The following is a 22,779-nucleotide window of genomic DNA, read 5'->3' on the forward strand; positions in this document are numbered from 1 at the left end:
GACCTCACATGTAGACCAGATTTGCTTTTGGTTGAATGTGAAAGCATTGGATACGTTTTGAATACATATTTCAACAATTTACATATATAGCATCAACTAACTATCAAACAGAAAAACAAAAACAAAAACAAAACCAAAACATTCATTGGAAACAAAAATTCCAAGACAAATTTGAAATAAATATAAAAGTGGTTTAATGATAAGCAATATACAAAACACAACCAATACACACTAATACAAACAATCAAACAAAACAAAAAGAAAAAAAAAACAACCCCAAAAGCCCAGACAAATAACGCGCACGGGAAAATATCCATAGATACACAAAGCATTACACTCAGACCAAACATAATTCCTTTATCCAGCCACAACAGTAGGGAATGAATAAAACATGACCATCGATAGATAATATTATACACCATATTTATATTTGTGATTTCATTTACAGACACATCCTCTATAGCAACAACTACCGTACCAGCCAGCAACAGTGCCTCCGACACAGTAACATTTTATAACTCACTGACAACAACATTATCAACAGATCACACAACAACAATCCAACAATCTACTAATTCAACAATCCAATCTATAACTTCAAGTGAGAAAACAAGTTCAACTGAAACGATGACACCAATAACAAAAGAAATTACAACAGCAGAAGTCATTACGATAACGCAGAATGAAACAACAACGGCTGAGCAAACGACCACTATTAAAGTGGTAACAACAACAGCAGAACCAACTACCACCACTGGAGCTCAAACTACGACAGCTGAGGCAATTTCTACATCTACACAAGAAACAACGACTGAAGCTGTGACGACCACAGCAGAAGCAACTACTACCCCGGCTGCAGAAACTACAACGGTACAGGTCACTAACACAACGCAGGCTGCAACTACAACTGCTGAGCAAACGACCACTACTGAAGCTGCAACGACAACAGCAGAACCATTTACCACCACTGAAGCTCAAACTACGACAGCTGAGACAACTACTACAACTGCACAAGAAACAACGACTGAAGCTGTGACGACCAATGCAGAAGCAACTACTACCACGGTTGAAGAAACTACAGCGGTAGAGGTCACTAGCACAACGCAGGGTGCAACTACAACTGCTGAGGAAATGACCACTCCTGAAGCTGCAACGACAACAGCAGAACCATTTACCACCACTGAAGTTCAAACTACGACAGCTGAGGCAACTACTGCAACTTCACAAGAAACAACGACTGAAGCTGGGACGACCACAGCAGAAGCATTTACTACCACGGCTGCAGAAACTACAGCGGTAGAGTTTACTAGCACAACGCAGGCTTTAACTATAACTGCTGAGGAATCCACCACAACTGAAGATGTAACGACAACAGCAGAATCAACTACCACGACTGGAGCTCAAACTACGACAGCTGAGGCAACTACTACAACTACACAAGAAACAACGACTGAAGCTGTGACGACCAATGCAGAAGCAACTACTACCACGGCTGCAGAAACTACAACTGCTGAGAAAACGAACACTACTGAAGCTGCAACGACAACAGCAGAACCAACTACCACCACTGAAGCTCAAACTACGACAGCTGAGACAACTACTACAACTGCACAAGAAACAATGACTGAAGCGGTGACGACCACAGCAGAAGCAACTACTACCACGGCTGCAGAAACTACAACGGTAGAGGACACTAGCACAACGCAGGCTGCAACTACAACTGCTGAGGAAACGACCACTACTGAAAATGCAACGACAACAAAAGAACCGTTTACCACCACTGAAGCTCAAAATACGACAGCTGGGGCAACTACTACATCTGCACAAGAAACAACGACTGAAGCTGTGACGACCACGGCAGAAGCAACTACTACCACTGCTGCAGAAACTACAACGGTAGAGGTCATTAGCACAACACAGGATGCAACTACAACTTCTGAGCAAATGACCACCCCTGATGCAGTAACGACAACAGCAGAACCATTTACCACCACTGAAGATCAAATAGCGACAACTCAGATAACTACTACAACTGCACAAGAAACAACGACTGAAGCTGTGATGTCGAATGCAGAAGCAACTAAAACAGCCGAGGAAACGACCACTACTGAAGGTGCAACGACAACAGCAGAACCAACTACCACCACTGAAGCTGAAACTACGACAGCTTTGGCAACTACTGCAACAGCACAAGAAACAACGACTGAAGCTTGGGAGACCACAGCAGAATCAACTACTACCACGGCTGCAGAAACTACAGCGGTAGAGGTCACTAGCACATCGCAGACTGAAACTACAACTGCTGAGCGTACGACCACTACTGAAGCTGCAAAGACAACAGAAGAACTATTTACCACCACTGAAGCTCAAACTACGACACCTGAGGCAACTACTACAACTGCACAAGAAACAACAACTGAAGCGGTGGCGACCACAGCAGAAGCAGCTACTACCACGGCTGCAGAAACTACAACGGTAGAGGACACTAGCACAACGCAGGCTGCAACTACAACTGCTGAGCAAACGACCACTATTGAAGTTGCAACGACAACAGCAGAATCAACTACCACCACTGAAGCTCAAACTACGACAGCTGTGGCATCTACTACAACTGCACAAGAAACAACGACTGAAGCTGTGACGACCACAGCAGAAGCATTTACTACCACGGCTGCAGAAACTACAGCGGTAGAGTTTACTAGCACAACGCAGCCTTTAACTATAACTGCTGAGGAATCCACCACAATTGAAGCTGTAACGACAACAGCAGAATCAACTACCACGACTGGAGCTCAAACTACGACAGCTGAGGCAACTACTACGACTGGACAAGAAACAACGACTGAAGCAGTGACGACCAATGCAGAAGCAACTACTACCACGGCTGCAGAAACTACAACGGTAGAGATCACTAGCACAACGCAGGCTGAAACTACAACTGCTGAGAAAACGAACACTACTGAAGCTGCAACGACAACAGCAGAACCAACTACCACCACTGAAACTCAAATTACGACAGCTGAGACAACTACTACAACTGCACAAGAAACAATGACTGAAGCGGTGACGACCACAGTAGAAGCAACTACTACCACGGCTGCAGAAACTACAACGGTAGAGGACACTAGCATAACGCAGGCTGCAACTACAACTGCTGAGGAAACGACCACTACTGAAGTAGCAACGACAACAGAAGAACCGTTTACCACCACTGAAGCTCAAACTACGACAGCTGAGGCAACTACTACAACTGCACAAGAAACAACGACTGAAGCTGTGACGACCACAGCAGAAGCAACTACTACCACTGCTGCAGAAACTACAACGGTAGAGGTCATTAGCACAACGCAGGCTGCAACTACAACTTCTGAGCAAATGACCACTCCTGATGCAGTAACGACAACAGTAGAACCATTTACCACCACTGAAGATCAAACAGCGACAGCTCAGATAACTACTACAACTGCACAAGAAACAACGACTGAAGCTGTGATGTCGAATGCAGAAGCAACTAAAACAGCCGAGGAAACGACCACTACTGAAGGTGCAACGACAACAGCAGAACCAACTACCACCACTGAAGCTGAAACTACGACAGCTGTGGCAACTACTGCAACAGCACAAAAAACAACAACTGAAGCGGTGGCGACCACAGCAGAAGCAGCTATTACCACGGCTGCAGAAACTACAACGGTAGAGGACACTAGCATAACGCAGGCTGCAACTACAACTGCTGAGGAAACGACCACTACTGAAGCTGCAACGACAACAGCAGAACCAACTACCACCACTGAAGCTCAAACTACGACAGCTGAGACAACTGCTACAAGTGCACAAGAAACAACGACTGAAGCGGTGACGACCAATGCAGAATCAACTACTACCACGGCTGCAGAAACTACAACGGTAGAGGTAACTAGCACAACGCAGGCTGCAACTACAACTTCTGAGGAAATGACCACTCCTGATGCAGTAACGACAACAGCAGAACCATTTACCACCACTGAAGCTCAACCTTCGACAGTTGTAGGAACTCCTACAACTGCACAAGAAACAACGACTGAAGCTAAGACGAACACAGCAGAAGTAACTTCTACGACTGCTGCAGAAACTACAACGGTAGAGGTCACTAGCACAACGCCGGCTGCAACTACAACTGCTGAGGAAACGACCACTACTGAAGCCGGAACGACAATAGCAGAACCATTTACCACCACTGAAGATCAAACTACGACAGCTGAGACAACTACTACAACTGCAGAAGAAACAACGAATGAAGCTTTGACGACCAATGCAGAAGCAACTACTACCACGGCTGCAGAAACTACAATGGTAGAGATCACTAGCACAACGCAGGCTGCAGCTACAACTTCTGAGAAAACGACCGCTACTGAAGCTGCAACGACAACAGAAGAACCATTTACCACCACTGAAGCTCAAACTACGACAGCTGAGGCAACTACTACAAGTGCACAAGAAACAACGACTGAAGCTGTGACGACCAATGCAGAAGCAACTACTACCACGGCTGCAGAACATACAACGGTAGAAGTCACTAGCACAACGCAGGCTGCAGCTACAACTTCTGAGAAAACGACCGCTACTGAAGCTGCAACGACAACAGCAGAACTAACTACCACCACTGAAGCTCAACCTTCGACAGTTGTAGGAACTACTAAAACTGCACAAGAAACAACGACTGAAGCTAAGACGACCACAGTAGAAGCAACTACTACGACTGCTGCAGAAACTACAACGGTAGAGGTCACTAGCACAAAGCAGGCTGCAACTACAACCGCTGAGGAAACGACCACTACTGAAGCCGGAACGACAACAGCAGAACCATTTACCACCACTGAAGCTCAAACTACGACAGCTGAGACAACTACTGCAAGTGCACAAGAAACAACGACTGAAGCTGTGACGACCACAGCAGAAGCAACTACTACCACGGCTGCAGAAACTACAACGGTAGAGGTCACTAGCACAACGCAGGCTGCAACTACAACTGCTGAGGAAACGACCACTACTGAAGATGCAGCGACAACAACAGAACCGTTTACTACCACTGAAGCTCAAACTACGACAGCTGAGACAACTACTACAAGTGCACAAGAAACAACGACTGAAGCTGTGACGACCAATGCAGAATCAACTACTACCACGGCTGCAGAAACTACAACGGTAGAGGTCACTAGCACAGAGCAGGCTGCAACTACAACTGCTGAGGAAACGACCACTACTGAAACTGCAACGACAACAGCAGGACCATTTACCACCACTGAAGCTCAAACTACGACAGCTGAGGCAACTACTACAACTACAGAAGAAACAACGACTGATGCTGTGACGACCAATGCAGAATCAACTACTACCACGGCTGCAGAAACTACAACGGTAGAGGTCACTAGCACAACGCAGGCTGCAACTACAACTGCTGAGAAAACGACCACTACTGAAGATGCAGCGACAACAGCAGAACCGTTTACCTCCACTGAAGCTCAAAGTACGACAGCTGAGGCAACTACTACAACTGCACAAGAAACAACGACTGAAGCTGTGACGACCAATGCAGAAGCACCTACTACCACGGCTACAGAAACTACAACGGTAGAGGTCACTAGCACAACGCAGGGTGCAACTACAACTGCTGAGGAAACCACCACTAATGAAGCTGCAACGACAACGGCAGAACCAACTACCACCACTGAATCTCAAACTACGACAGCTGAGACAACTACTACAACTACACAAGAAACAACGACTGATGCTGTGACGACCAATGCAGAATCAACTACTACCACGGCTACAGAAACTACAACGGTAGAGGTCACTAGCACAACGCAGGCTGCAACTACAACTGCTGAGGAAACGACCGCTACTGAAACTGCAACGACAACAGCAGAACCATTTACCACCACTGAAACTCAAACTACGACAGCTGAGACAACTACTACAAGTGCACAAGAAACAACGACTGAAGCTGTGACGACCAATGCAGAAGCAACTACTACCACGGCTGCAGAAACTACAAAGGTAGAGGTCACTAGCACAACGCAGGCTGAAACTACAACTGCTGAGGAAACGACCACTATTGAAGCCGGAACGACAACAGCAGAACCATTTACCACCACTGAAGATCAAACTACGACAGCTGAGACAACTACTACAACTGCAGAAGAAACAACGAATGAAGCTTTGACGACCAATGCAGAAGCAACTACTACCACGGCTGCAGAAACTACAACGGTAGAGGTCACTAGCACAACGCAGGCTGCAACTACAACTGCTGAGGAAACGACCGCTACTGAAACTGCAACGACAACAGCAGAACCATTTACCACCACTGAAGCTCAAACTACGACAGCTGAGGCAACTACTACAACTGCAGAAGAAACAACGAATGAAGCTTTGACGACCAATGCAGAAGCAACTACTACCACGGCTGCAGAAACTACAATGGTAGAGATCACTAGCACAACGCAGGCTGCAGCTACAACTTCTGAGAAAACGACCGCTACTGAAGCTGCCACAACAACAGAAGAACCATTTACCACCACTGAAGCTCAAACTACGACAGCTGAGGCAACTACTACAACTGCACAAGAAACAACGACTGAAGCTGTGACGACCAATGCAGAAGCAACTACTACCACGGCTGCAGAACATACAACGGTAGAAGTCACTAGCACAACGCAGGCTGCAACTACAACTGCTGAGGAGACGACCACTACTGAAGCTGCAACGACAACAGCAGAACTAACTACCACCACTGAAGCTCAACCTTCGACAGTTGTAGGAACTACTAAAACTGCACAAGAAACAACGACTGAAGCTAAGACGACCACAGTAGAAGCAACTACTACGACTGCTGCAGAAACTACAACGGTAGAGGTCATTAGCACAAAGCAGGCTGCAACTACAACCGCTGAGGAAACGACCACTACTGAAGCCGGAACGACAACAGCAGAACCATTTACCACCACTGAAGCTCAAACTACGACAGCTGAGACAACTACTGCAAGTGCACAAGAAACAACGACTGAAGCTGTGACGACCACAGCAGAAGCAACTACTACCACGGCTGCAGAAACTACAACGGTAGAGGTCACTAGCACAACGCAGGCTGCAACTACAACTGCTGAGGAAAGGACCACTACTGAAGATGTAGCGACAACAACAGAACCGTTTACTACCACTGAAGCTCAAACTACGAGAGCTGAGACAACTGCTACAAGTGCACAAGAAACAACGACTGAAGCTGTGACGACCAATGCAGAATCATCTACTACCACGGCTGCAGAAACTACAACGGTAGAGGTCACTAGCACAGAGCAGGCTGCAACTACAACTGCTGAGGAAACGACCACTACTGAAACTGCAACGACAACAGCAGAACCATTTACCACCACTGAAGCTCAAACTACGACAGCTAAGACAACTACTACAACTACACAAGAAACAACGACTGATGCTGTGACGACCAATGCAGAAGCACCTACTACCACGGCTACAGAAACTACAACGGTAGAGGTCACTAGCACAACGCAGGCTGCAACTACAACTGCTGAGGAAACGACCACTACTGAAGATGCAACGACAACAGCAGAACCATTTACCACCACTGAAGCTCAAACTACGACAGCTGAGACAACTACTACAAGTGCACAAGAAACAACGACTGAAGCTGTGCTGTCTAATGCAGACGCAACTACAACTGCTGAGGAAACGACCGGTACTGAAGCTGCAACGACAACAGAACCGTTTACCACCACTGAAGCTCAAAGAACGACAGCTGAGGCAACTACTACAACTGCACAAGAAACAATGATTGAGGCGGAGACGACCACAGCAGAAGCAACTACTACCACTGCTGCAGAAACTACAACGGTAGAAGTCACTAGCACAACGCAGGCTGCGACTACAACTGCTGAGGAAACGACCACTCCTGATGCAGTAACGACAACAGCAGAACCATTTACCACCACTGAAGATCAAACAGTAACGTCTGCGATAAGTACTAAAAGTGCAGAAGAAACAACGACTGAAGCTGTGATGTTCAATGCAGAAGCAACTACAACTGCTGAGGAAACGACCGGTACTGAAGCTGCAACGACAACAGAACCGTTTACCACCACTGAAGCTCAAAGTACGACAGCTGAGGCAACTATTACAACTGCACAAGAAACAACGATTGAGGCGGAGACGACCACAGCAGAAGCAACTACTACCACTGCTGCAGAAACTACAACGGTAGAGGTCAGTAGCACAACGCAGGCTGCAACTACAACTGCTGAGGAAACGACCACTACTGAAGCTGCAGCGACAACAGCAGAACCGTTTACCACCACTGAAGCTCAAACTACGACAGCTGAGACAACCACTACAAGTGCACAAGAAACAACGACTGAAGCTGTGACGACCAATGCAGAATCAACTACTACCACGGCTGCAGAAACTATAACGGTAGAGGTCACTAGCAGAACGCAGGCTGCAACTGCAACTACTGAGGAAACGACCACTACTGAAGTTGTAACGACGACAGCAGAACCATTTACCACCACTGAAGCTCAAACTACGACAGCTGAGGCAACTACTACAACTGCAGAAGAAACAACGACTGAAGCTGTGACGACAACTGCAGAAGGAACTACTACCACAGCCGCGGAAACTACAACGGTAGAGGTCACTAGCACAACGCAGGCTGTAACTACAACTGCTGTGGAAACGACCACTACTGAAGCTGGAACGACAACAGCAGAACCAACTACCACCACTGAAGATCAAACTACGACAGCTGAGACAACTACTACAACTGCAGAAGAAACAACGAATGAAGCTTTGACGACCAATACAGAAGGAACTACTATCACGGCCGCGGAAACTACAATGGTAGAGGTCACTAGCACAACGCAGGCTGCAGCTACACCTTCTGAGAAAACGACCGCTACTGAAGCTGCAACGACAACAAAAGAAACATTTACCACTACTGAAGCTCAAACTACGACAGCTGAGATAACTACTACAAGTGCACAAGAAACAACGACTGAAGCTGTGACCACCAATGCAGAATCAACTACTACCACGGCTGCAGAAACTACAACGGTAGAGGTCACTAGCACAACGCAGGCTGCAACTACAACTTCTGAGCAAATGACCACTCCTGATGCAGTAACGACGACAGAAGAACCATTTACCACCACTGAAGATCAAACAGAGACGTCTGCGATAAGTACTAAAAGTGCAGAAGAAACAACGGCTGAAGCTGTGATGTCCAATGCAGAAGTAACTACAACTGCTGAGGAAACGACCGGTACTGAAGCTGCAACGACAACAGAACCGTTTACCACCACTGAAGCTCAAAGTACGACTGCTGAGGCAACTATTACAACTGCACAAGAAACAACGATTGAGGCGGAGACGACCACAGCAGAAGAAACTACTACCACTGCTGCAGAAACTACAACGGTAGAGGTCACTAGCACAGCGCAAGCTGCAACTAAAACTGCTGAGGAAACGACCACTACTGAAGATGCAGCGACAACAGCAGAACCGTTTACCACCACTGAAGCTCAAACTACGACAGCTGAGACAACTACTACAAGTGCACAAGATACAACGACTGAAGCTGTGACGACCAATGCAGAATCAACTACTACCAAGGCTGCAGAAACTACAACGGTAGAGGTCACTAGCACAACGCAGGCTGCAACTACAACTGCTGAGGAAACGACCACTACTGAAGCAGCAACGACAACAGCAGAACCATTTACCACCACTGAAGATCAAACTACGACAGCTGAGACAACTACTACAACTGCAGAAGAAACAACGAATGAAGCTTTGACGACCAATGCAGAAGCAACTACTACCACGGCTGCAGAAACTACAACGGTAGAGGTCACTAGCACAACGCAGGCTGCAACTACAACTGCTGAGGAAACGACCATTACTGAAGATGCAGCGACAACAGCAGAACCGTTTACCACCACTGAAGCTCAAACTACGACAGCTGAGACAACTACTACAAGTGCACAAGATACAACGACTGAAGCTGTGACGACCAATGCAGAATCAACTACTACCAAGGCTGCAGAAACTACAACGGTAGAGGTCACTAGCACAACGGAGGCTGCAACTACAACTGCTGAGGAAATGACCACTACTGAAGCCGGAACGACAACAGCAGAACCATTTACCACCACTGAAGATCAAACTACGACAGCTGAGACAACTACTACAACTGCAGAAGAAACAACGAATGAAGCTTTGACGACCAATGCAGAAGCAACTACTACCACGGCTGCAGAAACTACAACGGTAGAGGTCACTAGCACAACGCAGGCTGCAACTACAACTTCTGAGAAAACGACCGCTACTGAAGCTGGAACGACAACAGCAGAACCATTTACCACCACTGAAGCTCAAACTACAACAGCTGAGGCAACTACTACAACTGCACAAGAAACAACGACTGAAGCTGTGACGACCAATGCAGAATCAACTACTACCACGGCTGCAGAACATACAACGGTAGAAGTCACTACCACAACGCAGGCTGCAACTACAACTGCTGAGGAGACGACCACTACTGAGGCTGCAACGACAACAGCAGAACTAACTACCACCACTGAAGCTCAACCTTCGACAGTTGTAGGAACTACTAAAACTGCAGAAAAAACAACGACTGAAGCTAAGACGACCACAGTAAAAGCAACTACTACGACTGCTGCAGAAACTACAACGGTAGAGGTCACTAGCACAACGCAGGCTGGAACTGCAACCGCTGAGGAAACGACCGCTACTGAAGCAGCAACGACAACAGCAGAACCATTTACCACCACTGAAACTCAAACTACGACAGCTGAGACAACTACTGCAAGTGCACAAGACACAACGACTGAACCTATGACGACCACAGCAGAAGCAACTACTACCACGGCTGCAGAAACTACAACGGTAGAGGTCACTAGCACAACGCAGGCTGCAACTACAACTGCTGAGGAAACGACCGCTACTGAAACTGCAACGACAACAGCAGAACCATTTACCACCACTGAAGCTCAAACTACGACAGCTGAGGCAACTACTACAACTACAGAAGAAACAACGACTGATGCTGTGACGACCAATGCAGAAGCAACTACTACCACGGCTGCAGAAACTACAACGGTAGAGGTCACTAGCACAACGCAGGCTGCAACTAAAACTGCTCAGGAAACGACCACTACTGAAGCAGCAACGGCTACAGCAGAACCATTTACCACCACTGAAACTCAAACTACGACAGCTGAGGCAACTACTACAAGTGCACAAGAAACAACGACTGAAGCTGTGACGACCGCAGCAGAACTAACTACCACCACTGAAGCTCAACATTCGACAGTTGTAGGAACTCCTACAACTGCACAAGAAACAACGACTGAAGCTAAGACGACCACAGCAGAAGTAACTACTACGACTGCTGCAGAAACTACAACGGTAGAGGTCACTAGCACAACGCAGGCTGCAACTACAACTGCTGAGAAAACGACCACTACTGAAGCAGCAACGACAACAGCAGAACCATTTACCACCACTGAAGCTCAAACTACGACAGCTGAGACAACTACTGCAAGTGCACACGAAACAACGACTGAAGCTGTGACGACCACAGCAGAAGCAACTACTACCACGGCTGCAGAAACTACAACGGTAGAGGTCACTAGCACAACGCAGGCTGCAACTACAACTGCTGAGGAAACGACCACTACTGACGATGCAGCGACAACAGCAGAACCGTTTACCACCACTGAAGCTCAAACTACGACAGCTGAGACAACTACTACAAGTGCACATGAAACAACGACTGAAGCTGTGACGACCACAGCAGAGGCAACTACAACCGCGGCTGAAGAAACTACAACGGTAGAGGTCACTAGCACAACGCAGGCTGCAACTACAACTGCTGAGGAAACGACCACTACTGACGATGCAGCGACAACAGCAGAACCGTTTACCACCACTGAAGCTCAAACTACGACAGCTGAGGCAACTACTACAAGTGCACAAGAAACAACGACTGAAGCTGTGACGACCAATGCAGAAGCAACTACAACCGCGGCTGAAGAAACTACAACGGTAGAGGTCACTAGCACAACGCAGGCTACAGCTACAACTTCTGAGAAAACGACCGCTACTGAAGCTGCAACGACATCAGAAGAACCATTTACCACCACTGAAGCTCAAACTACGACAGCTGAGGCAACTACTACAACTGCACAAGAAACAACGACTGAAGCTGTGACGACCAATGCAGAAGCAACTACTACCACGGCTGCAGAAAATACAACGGTAGAAGTCACTAGCACAACGCAGGCTGCAACTACAACTGCTGAGGAAACGACCACTACTGAAGCTGTAACGACGACAGAAGAACCATTTACCACCACTGAAGCTCAAACTACGACAGCTGAGGCGACTACTACAACTGCACAAGAAACAACGGCTGAAGCTGTGACGACAACTGCAGAAGGAACTACTACCACGGCCGCGGAAACTACAACGGTAGAGGTCACTAGCACAACGCAGGCTGCAACTACAACTGCTGAGGAAACGACCACTACTGAAGCTGCAGCGACAACAGCAGAACCATTTACCACCACTGAAGCTCAACCTTCGACAGTTGTAGGAACTCCTACAACTGCACAAGAAACAACGACTGAAGCTAAGACGACCACAGCAGAAGTAACTACTACGACTGCTGCAGAAACTACAACGGTAGAGGTCACTAGCACAACGCAGGCTGCAACTACAACTGCTGAGGAAACGACCACTACTGAAGATGCAGCGACAACAGCAGAACCGTTTACCACCACTGAAGCTCAAACTACGACAGCTGAGACAACTACTACAAGTGCACAAGAAACAATGACTGAAGCTGTGACGACCAATGCAGAATCAACTACTACCACGGCTGCAGAAACTACAACAGTAGAGGTCACTAGCACATTGCAGGCTGCAACTGCAAATGCTGAGGAAACGACCACTGCTGAAGCTGTAACGACGACAGAAGAACCATTTACCACCACTGAAGCTCAAACTACGACAGCTGAGGCAACTACTACAAGTGCACAAGAAACAACGACTGAAGCTGTGACGACCAATGCAGAAGCAACTACAACCGCGGCTGAAGAAACTACAACGGTAGAGGTCACTAGCACAACGCAAGCTGCAGCTACAACTTCTGAGGAAACGACCACAACTGAAGATGCACCGACAACAGCAGAACTAACTACCACCACTGAAGCTCAACCTTCGACAGTTGTAGGAACTACTAAAACTGCAGAAGAAACAACGACTGAAGCTAAGACGACCACAGTAGAAGCAACTACTACGACTGCTGCAGAAACTACAACGGTAGAGGTCACTAGCACAAAGCAGGCTGCAACTACAACCGCTGAGGAAATGACCACTACTGAAGCAGCAACGACAACAGCAGAACCATTTACCACCACTGAAGCTCAAACTACGACAGCTGAGACAACTACTGCAAGTGCACAAGAAACAACGACTGAAGCTGTGACGACCACAGTAGAAGCAACTACTACCACGGCTGCAGAAACTACAACGGTAGAGGTCACTAGCACAACGCAGGCTGCAACTACAACTGCTGAGGAAACGACCGCTACTGAAGCTGCAACGACAACAGAAGAACCATTTACCACTACTGAAGCTCAAACTACGACAGCTGAGGCAACTACTACAACTACAGAAGAAACAACGACTGAAGCTGTGACGACCAATGCAGAAGCAACTACTACCACGGCTGCAGAAACTACAAAGGTAGAGGTCACTAGCACAACGCAGGCTGCAACTACAACTGCTGAGGAAACGACCACTACTGAAGCTGTAACGACAACAGAAGAACCATTTACCACCACTGAAGCTCAAACTACGACAGCTGAGGCGACTACTACAACTGCACAAGAAACAACGGCTGAAGCTGTGAAGACAACTGCAGAAGGAACTACTACCACGGCCGCGGAAACTACAACGGTAGAGGTCACTAGCACAACGCAGGCTGCAACTACAACTGCTGAGGAAACGACCACTACTGAAGCTGCAGCGACAACAGCAGAACCATTTACCACCACTGAAGCTCAACCTTCGACAGTTGTAGGAACTCCTACAACTGCACAAGAAACAACGACTGAAGCTAAGACGACCACAGCAGAAGTAACTACTACGACTGCTGCAGAAACTACAACGGTAGACGTCACTAGCACAACGCAGGCTGCAACTACAACTGCTGAGGAAACGACCACTACTGAAGCCGGAACGACAACAGCAGAACCATTTACCACCACTGAAGATCAAACTACGACAGCTGAGACAACTACTACAACTGCAGAAGAAACAACGAATGAAGCTTTGACGACCAATGCAGAAGCAACTACTACCACGGCTGCAGAAACTACAACGGTAGAGGTCACTAGCACAACGCAGGCTGCAACTACAACTTCTGAGAAAACGACCGCTACTGAAGCTGCAACGACAACAGCAGAACCATTTACCACCACTGAAGCTCAAACTACGACAGCTGAGACAACTACTACAACTGCACAAGAAACAACGACTGAAGCTGTGACGACCAATGCAGAATCAACTACTACCACGGCTGCAGAACATACAACGGTAGAAGTCACTAGCACAACGCAGGCTGCAACTACAACTGCTGAGGAGACGACCACTACTGAGGCTGCAACGACAACAGCAGAACTAACTACCACCACTGAAGCTCAACCTTCGACAGTTGTAGGAACTACTAAAACTGCACAAGAAACAACGACTGAAGCTAAGACGACCACAGTAGAAGCAACTACTACGACTGCTGCAGAAACTACAACGGTAGAGGTCACTAGCACAACGCAGGCTGGAACTGCAACCGCTGAGGAAACGACCGCTACTGAAGCAGCAACGACAACAGCAGAACCATTTACCACCACTGAAGCTCAAACTACGACAGCTGAGACAACTACTGCAAGTGCACAAGAAAGAACGACTGAAGCTGTGACGACCACAGCAGAAGCAACTACTACCACGGCTGCAGAAACTACAACGGTAGAGGTCACTAGCACAACGCAGGCTGCAACTACAACTGCTGAGGAAACGACCACTACTGAAGATGGAGCGACAACAGTAGAACCGTTTACCACCACTGAAGCTCAAACTACGACAGCTGAGACAACTACTACAAGTGCACAAGAAACAACGACTGAAGCTGTGACGACCAATGCAGAATCAACTACTACCACGGCTGCAGAAACTACAACGGTAGAGGTCACTAGCACAACGCAGGCTGCAACTACAACTGCTGAGGAAACGACCGCTACTGAAACTGCAACGACAACAGCAGAACCATTTACCACCACTGAAGCTCAAACTACGACAGCTGAGGCAACTACTACAACTACAGAAGAAACAACGACTGATGCTGTGACGACCAATGCAGAAGCAACTACTACCACGGCTGCAGAAACTACAACGGTAGAGGTCACTAGCACAACGCAGGCTGCAACTACAACTGCTCAGGAAACGACCACTACTGAAGGAGCAACGGCAACAGCAGAACCATTTACCACCACTGAAACTCAAACTACGACAGCTGAGGCAACTACTACAAGTGCACAAGAAACATCGACTGAAGCTGTGACGACCAATGCAGAATCAACTACTACCACGGCTGCAGAAACTACAACGGTAGAGGTCACTAGCACAACCCAGGCTGCAACTACAACTTCTGAGCAAATGACCACTCCTGATGCAGTAACGACAACAGCAGAACCATTTACCACCACTGAAGATCAAACAGCGACGTCTGCGATAAGTACTAAAAGTGCAGAAGAAACAACGACTGAAGCTGTGATGTCCAATGCAGAAGCAACTACAACTGCTGAGGGAACGACCGGTACTGAAGGTGCAACGACAACAGAACCGTATACCACCACTGAAGTTCAAAGTACGACAGCTGAGGCAAGTACTACAACTGCAGAAGAAACAACGATTGAGGCGGAGACGACCACAGCAGAAGCAACTACTACCACTGCTGCAGAAACTACAACGGTAGAGGTCACTAGCACAACGCAGGCTGCAACTACAACTGCTGAGGAAAGGACCACTACTGAAGATGTAGCGACAACAGCAGAACCGTTTACCACCACTGAAGCTCAAACTACGACAGCTGAGACAACTACTACAAGTGCACAAGAAACAACGACTGAAGCTGTGACGACCAATGCAGAATCAACTACTACCACGGCTGCAGAAACTACAACGGTAGAGGTCACTAGCACAACGCAGGCTGCAACTACAACTTTTGAGCAAATGACCACTCCTGATGCAGTAACGACAACAGCAGAACTATTTACCACCACTGAAGATCAAACAGCGACGTCTGCGATAAGTACTAAAAATGCAGAAGGAACAACGACTGAAGCTTTGATGTCCAATGCAGAAGCAACTACTACCACGGCTGAAGAAACTACAATGATAGAGATCATTAGCACAACGCAGGCTGCAGCTACAACTTCTGAGAAAACGACCGCTACTGAAACTGCAACGACATCAAAAGAACCATTTACCACCACTGAAGCTCAAACTACGACCGCTGAGGCAACTACTACAACTGCACAAGAAACAACGACTGAAGCTGTGACGACCAATGCAGAAGCAACTACTACCACGGCTGCAGAAAATACAACGGTAGAAGTCACTAGCACAACGCAGGCTGCAACTACAACTGCTGAGGAAACGACCACTACTGAAGCTGTAACGAGGACAGAAGAACCATTTACCACCACTGAAGCTCAAACTACGACAGCTGAGGCGACTACTACAACTGCACAAAAACCAACGGCTGAAGCTGTGACGACAACTGCAGAAGGAACTACTACCACGGCCGCGGACACTACAACGGTAGAGGTCACTAGCACAACGCAGGCTGCAACTACAACTGCTGAGGAAACGACCACTATTGAAGCTGCAGCGACAACAGCAGAACCATTTACCACCACTGAAGCTCAACCTTCGACAGTTGTAGGAACTCCTACAACTGCACAAGAAATAACGACTGAAGCTAAGACGACCACAGCAGAAGTAACTACTACGACTGCTGCAGAAACTACAACGGTAGAGATCACTAGCACAACGCAGGCTGCAACTACAACTGCTGAGGAAACGACCACTTCTGAAGATGCAGCGACAACAGCAGAACCGTTTACCACCACTGAAGCTCAAACTACGACAGCTGAGACAACTACTACAAGTGCACAAGAAACAACGACTGAAGCTGTGACGACCAATGCAGAATCAACTACTACCACGGCTGCAGAAACTACAACGGTAGAGGTCACTAGCACAACGCAGGCTGCAACTGCAACTGCTGAGGAAACGACCACAACTGAAGCTGTAACGACGACAGAAGAACCATTTACCACCACTGAAGCTCAAACTACGACAGCTGAGGCAACTACTACAAGTGCGCAAGAAACAACGACTGAAGCTGTGACGACCAATGCAGAAGCAACTACAACCGCGGCTGAAGAAACTATAACGGTAGAGGTCACTAGCACAACGCAGGCTGCAACTACAACTGCTGAGGAAACGACCACTACTGAAGATGCAGCGGCAACAGCAGAACTAACTACCACCACTGAAGCTCAACCTTCGACAGTTGTAGGAACTACTAAAACTGCACAAGAAACAACGACTGAAGCTAAGACGACCACAGCAGAAGTAACTACTACGACTGCTGCAGAAACTACAACGGTAGAGGTCACTAGCACAACGCAGGCTGCAACTACAACTGCTGAGGAAACGACCACTACTGAAGCTGCAACGACAACAGCAGAACCATTTACCACCACTGAAGATCAAACTACGACAGCTGAGACAACTACTGCAACTGCAGAAGAAACAACGAATGAAGCTTTGACGACCAATGCAGAAGCAACTACTACCACGGCTGCAGAAACTACAACGGTAGAGGTCACTAGCACAACGCAGGCTGCAACTACAACTGCTGAGGAAACGACCACTACTGAAGATGCAGCGACAACAGCAGAACCGTTTACCACCACTGAAGCTCAAACTACGACAGCTGAGACAACTACTACAAGTGCACAAGAAACAACGACTGAAGCTGTGACGACCACAGCAGAAGCAACTACTACCACGGCTGCAGAAACTACAACGGTAGAGGTCACTAGCACAACGCAGGCTGCAACTACAACTGCTGAGGAAACGACCACTACTGAAGATGCAGCGACAACAACAGAACCGTTTACCACCATTGAAGCTCAAACTACGACAGCTGAGGCAACTACTACAAGTGCACAAGAAACAACGACTGAAGCTGTGACGACCACAGCAGAAGTAACTACTACCACGGCTGCAGAAACTACAACAGTAGAGGTCACTAGCACAACGCAGGCTGCAACTGCAACTGCTGAGGAAACGACCACTGCTGAAGCTGTAACGACGACAGAAGAACCATTTACCACCACTGAAGATCAAACTACGACAGCTGAGGCAACTACTACAAGTGCACAAGAAACAACGACTGAAGCTGTGACGACCAATGCAGAAGCAACTACAACCGCGGCTGAAGAAACTACAACGGTAGAGGTCACTAGCACAACGCAGGCTGCAGCTACAACTTCTGAGGAAACGACCACAACTGAAGATGCAGCGACAACAGCAGAACTAACTACCACCACTGAAGCTCAACCTTCGACAGTTGTAGGAACTACTAAAACTGCACAAGAAACAACGACTGAAGCTAAGACGACCACAGTAGAAGCAACTACTACGACTGCTGCAGAAACTACAACGGTAGAGGTCACTAGCACAAAGCAGGCTGCAACTACAACCGCTGATGAAATGACCACTACAGAAGCAGCAACGACAACAGCAGAACCATTTACCACCACTGAAGCTCAAACTACGACAGCTGAGGCAACTACTACAAGTGCACAAGAAACAACGACTGATGCTGTGATGACCAATGCAGAAGCAACTACTACCACGGCTGCAGAAACTACAACGGTAGAGGTCACTAGCACAACGCAGGCTGCAAGTACAACTGCTGAGGAAACGACCACTACTGAAGATGCAGCGACAACAGCAGAACCGTTTACCACCACTGAAGCTCAAACTACGACAGCTGAGACAACTACTACAAGTGCACAAGAAACAACGACTGAAGCTGTGACGACCAATGCAGAATCAACTACTACCACGGCTGCAGAAACTACAACAGTAGAGGTCACTAGCACAACGCAGGCTGCAACTGCAACTGCTGAGGAAACGACCACTGCTGAAGCTGTAACGACGACAGAAGAACCATTTACCACCACTGAAGATCAAACTACGACAGCTGAGGCAACTACTACAAGTGCACAAGAAACAACGACTGAAGCTGTGACGACCAATGCAGAAGCAACTACAACCGCGGCTGAAGAAACTACAACGGTAGAGGTCACTAGCACAACGCAGGCTGCAGCTACAACTTCTGAGGAAACGACCACAACTGAAGATGCAGCGACAACAGCAGAACTAACTACCACCACTGAAGCTCAACCTTCGACAGTTGTAGGAACTACTAAAACTGCACAAGAAACAACGACTGAAGCTAAGACGACCACAGTAGAAGCAACTACTACGACTGCTGCAGAACTTACAACGGTAGAGGTCACTAGCACAAAGCAGGCTGCAACTACAACCGCTGAGGAAATGACCACTACTGAAGCAGCAACGACAACAGCAGAACCATTTACCACCACTGAAGCTCAAACTACGACAGCTGAGGCAACTACTACAACTACAGAAGAAACAACGACTGATGCTGTGACGACCAATGCAGAAGCAACTACTACCACGGCTGCAGAAACTACAACGGTAGAGGTCACTAGCACAACGCAGGCTGCAACTACAACTGCTGAGGAAACGACCACTACTGAAGATGCAGCGACAACAGCAGAACCGTTTACCTCCACTGAAGCTCAAAGTACGACAGCTGAGGCAACTACTACAACTGCACAAGAAACAACGACTGAAGCTGTGACGACCAATGCAGAAGCAACTACTACCACGGCTACAGAAACTACAACGGTAGAGGTCACTAGCACAACGCAGGGTGCAACTACAACTGCTGAAGAAACCACCACTAATGAAGCTGTAACGACAACGGCAGAACCAACTACCACCACTGAATCTCAAACTACGACAGCTGAGACAACTACTACAACTACACAAGAAACAACGACTGATGCTGTGACGACCAATGCAGAAGCAACTACTACCACGGCTACAGAAACTACAACGGTAGAGGTCACTAGCACAACGCAGGCTGCAACTACAACTGCTGATGAAACGACCATTGGAGATCAAACTTTTACTCCAAGAATTATCACAGCGGGTGAATCTTTTTCAACATCTACGACAGATGCTTCTACTACAGATATTCCAGTTTCTTCAATAGGTATGTACCGTGCGTGTTGTTATGAATATGAAAAGGTATCTTGTTATCCTTTGTAGAAAAAGCCAAACATAAATTAGAACATAGGGATCAGAGAGATGTTTTTCGCACATATCTCCAAAACTGTTAGATTTAGTTGAATTCGGACATGGGGTAGAAGTGTTCAGCATGATGAGATATATCTGTGATGAAATTTTCATTTTAATCTGTGAAGTCATGTTGGGGTTATTGCCCTTTTTCGGTGATAGAACATAGGGATCAGACAGTAGTTTTTCGCATATATCTCTAAAACCGTTGGGTTTAGCCCAAATCTTTAAATTGCTGAAATGATCCTTATTATAAGACCTTAAAAGTCTTGAACGTTGTCAGTTGACTCCTTGTAATGGTTATTGCCCTTGAAAGATGAAAAATGATGTTTATTACAGTTTTCAGCCAATATCTTGAAAATTATAATAGATAGAAAGAAACTCTCCATTGTTGAAATGAACCCTATGATAAGTCCTACCAAAGTCTTCTTGGGTAAAAATTGTTGGACCACTCCTTGTTAAATTTATTGCCCTTGAAAGACCAACTTTAACCAGGTGAGCGATTTAGGCTCTTGGGAGCCTCTTGTTTATTTTGCAAATATTTCTATAATGTTTTGTATGATTCCTGTTTGTTGAAAGTATATGAAAACAGTTCACGTTTCTCATAGATTGCGAAGAACAGCCCTAAACTTAATGTGTTTTTGTATTTTTAGAGTTATTGGCATTTGGAGCGTCTGTAGGCGATACGGAAGGTTCTTTGGGAGATGATGTTGAGGTTGCAAGTGTAGACAATCAGATCGGATTTACATGCAATTGTGAAGTGTCCAGGCAGATATATGTAAGTTGCATTGTTATACCCCTACTTGGAATGGGGAGTATGTAGTGATAGGGGTGTCCGTCCTTCCTTCCGTTACGCAGAGGGGTACCAATTTCTTATCCGTCACTCCTCCTACACCACTGAATGGAATTTAATGAAACTTTCACACAATCTTTATTACGTATATCATTGTGCACCTGTCTTTATAATATTTAAATCCAAATGCAGTATGTTATTCATTTGGGGAGTGGGGTATCAAGCTATGTGAATTGCTTTTATTTTTTTTCAGGTATTATGTATAAAAAAACTATATCCTTACCCTCTGTATTTTCATCTCTTCATTTTACAAAAAAAGAAGAAATGAAGAAATGTCAGGGTGGATCCAGAGACTTTGATAAGGAGGGGTGCCAGCTATGGTTCCTTAGAAAAGGGGGTGCTAGGACATTTTTTCCATTTTTTTCAATTTTACACATGAAAATGAAAATGACCCCCCTCTCTGGATCTGCCACTGAATGTAGATAATTCTTAACCTATTGGTACACCAGGTTCTTGTGTTCTATGTTTCGTATGGAGTTCTTGTAGCTGAGTACATTTGGTTTCTCGAATTGTTCGTTGTTTCTGGTGCCTTTCCCATACTTTTTCCTAGTCTGTTGATTTTCGAATTGTAATTTCCCTAATGAAAGTATAATAGTTTGTTTGTTGTTAGTTATACAGATCTGGTGGGTTTTAACCTGAATGTTGATTACCTTATATTATATGTGGTACATAGATAAAAGAGTTCTGTAATAATATTATAATGTACTTTTTGCGTGAGTGTAGATACCTGAATAATTTGTTATAAATATGATTCATTTTGCTCACATTCAATCTTCCAGATATATTCCAACGGTTACATCACATTAGATTCTCAGTTCTCGTCCAACAAACCAAGAGCATTTCCTTCAAGTTATACCAATAAAGTAAAGATAATAGCTCCATTTTGGGCAGATATTATGCCAGAAGACGCAAACACGCATATCTGGTATCACCTCTACAATAAATACAGTCCTGATGGAAAGAACATTGCTTTCTTGAATACTGCAAAGCAATTGTTAGTGGACTATTTTGCCAGCTCCAATCAAATTCAGAATTTCGAACCAAATACAGCATTAAAAGTGACCTGGGAAAATATCTATCCTAACCCAGTGATTCAAGCAGAGGTAAGTAGACTTAACTAATTTTTGGTGGAACGAGGACTTCTGTAAAGGTGCTATAAGTTGTGTCATACATAGTATGGGTTACTGGGATCTCACTGTATCGCAGTAGATAATTGTTTTCAAGACTGAGGGAAAATGTTTTGTTTGAAGTTAGTACAAAATCTAATCTTTAATTGCATTTAACTTATTTTTCTGATGCAGCATCAACAAATCTCGGTAATA

At 46.4% G+C, this 22,779-nt stretch overlaps 1 protein-coding gene across 1 annotated transcript in view; it reads left to right on the plus strand.

Moving 5' to 3' along the window:
• LOC148611764 (uncharacterized) overlaps positions 1–22,779 on the plus strand; it is a 30,107-nt gene that overhangs the window by 6,989 nt on the left and 339 nt on the right. Inside the window, exons 3-32 of the mRNA XM_088595323.1 lie at positions 449–601; positions 776–1,108; positions 2,267–2,688; positions 2,734–2,901; positions 3,025–3,300; positions 3,352–4,468; positions 4,610–5,959; positions 6,041–6,249; positions 6,712–7,365; positions 7,585–7,735; positions 7,853–7,890; positions 8,200–8,757; positions 9,130–10,878; positions 11,056–11,370; positions 11,434–12,043; positions 12,086–12,921; positions 12,997–13,398; positions 13,522–13,596; positions 13,657–13,935; positions 14,143–14,889; positions 15,127–15,238; positions 15,809–16,444; positions 16,562–16,692; positions 16,789–17,775; positions 17,866–18,183; positions 18,472–18,873; positions 19,324–19,725; positions 20,389–20,521; positions 21,258–21,382; positions 22,237–22,560. Of these exons, the coding sequence (XP_088451449.1) occupies positions 449–601; positions 776–1,108; positions 2,267–2,688; positions 2,734–2,901; positions 3,025–3,300; positions 3,352–4,468; positions 4,610–5,959; positions 6,041–6,249; positions 6,712–7,365; positions 7,585–7,735; positions 7,853–7,890; positions 8,200–8,757; positions 9,130–10,878; positions 11,056–11,370; positions 11,434–12,043; positions 12,086–12,921; positions 12,997–13,398; positions 13,522–13,596; positions 13,657–13,935; positions 14,143–14,889; positions 15,127–15,238; positions 15,809–16,444; positions 16,562–16,692; positions 16,789–17,775; positions 17,866–18,183; positions 18,472–18,873; positions 19,324–19,725; positions 20,389–20,521; positions 21,258–21,382; positions 22,237–22,560 (14,012 nt within the window). The remainder of the gene's footprint in view (positions 1–448; positions 602–775; positions 1,109–2,266; positions 2,689–2,733; positions 2,902–3,024; positions 3,301–3,351; positions 4,469–4,609; positions 5,960–6,040; positions 6,250–6,711; positions 7,366–7,584; positions 7,736–7,852; positions 7,891–8,199; positions 8,758–9,129; positions 10,879–11,055; positions 11,371–11,433; positions 12,044–12,085; positions 12,922–12,996; positions 13,399–13,521; positions 13,597–13,656; positions 13,936–14,142; positions 14,890–15,126; positions 15,239–15,808; positions 16,445–16,561; positions 16,693–16,788; positions 17,776–17,865; positions 18,184–18,471; positions 18,874–19,323; positions 19,726–20,388; positions 20,522–21,257; positions 21,383–22,236; positions 22,561–22,779) is intronic.

This window comes from Perna viridis, chromosome 7 (genome assembly GCF_037379345.1).
Source record: "Perna viridis isolate PV_CMFRI_1.1 ecotype Kerala chromosome 7, ASM3737934v1, whole genome shotgun sequence".
Classification (NCBI taxonomy): domain Eukaryota; kingdom Metazoa; phylum Mollusca; class Bivalvia; order Mytilida; family Mytilidae; genus Perna; species Perna viridis.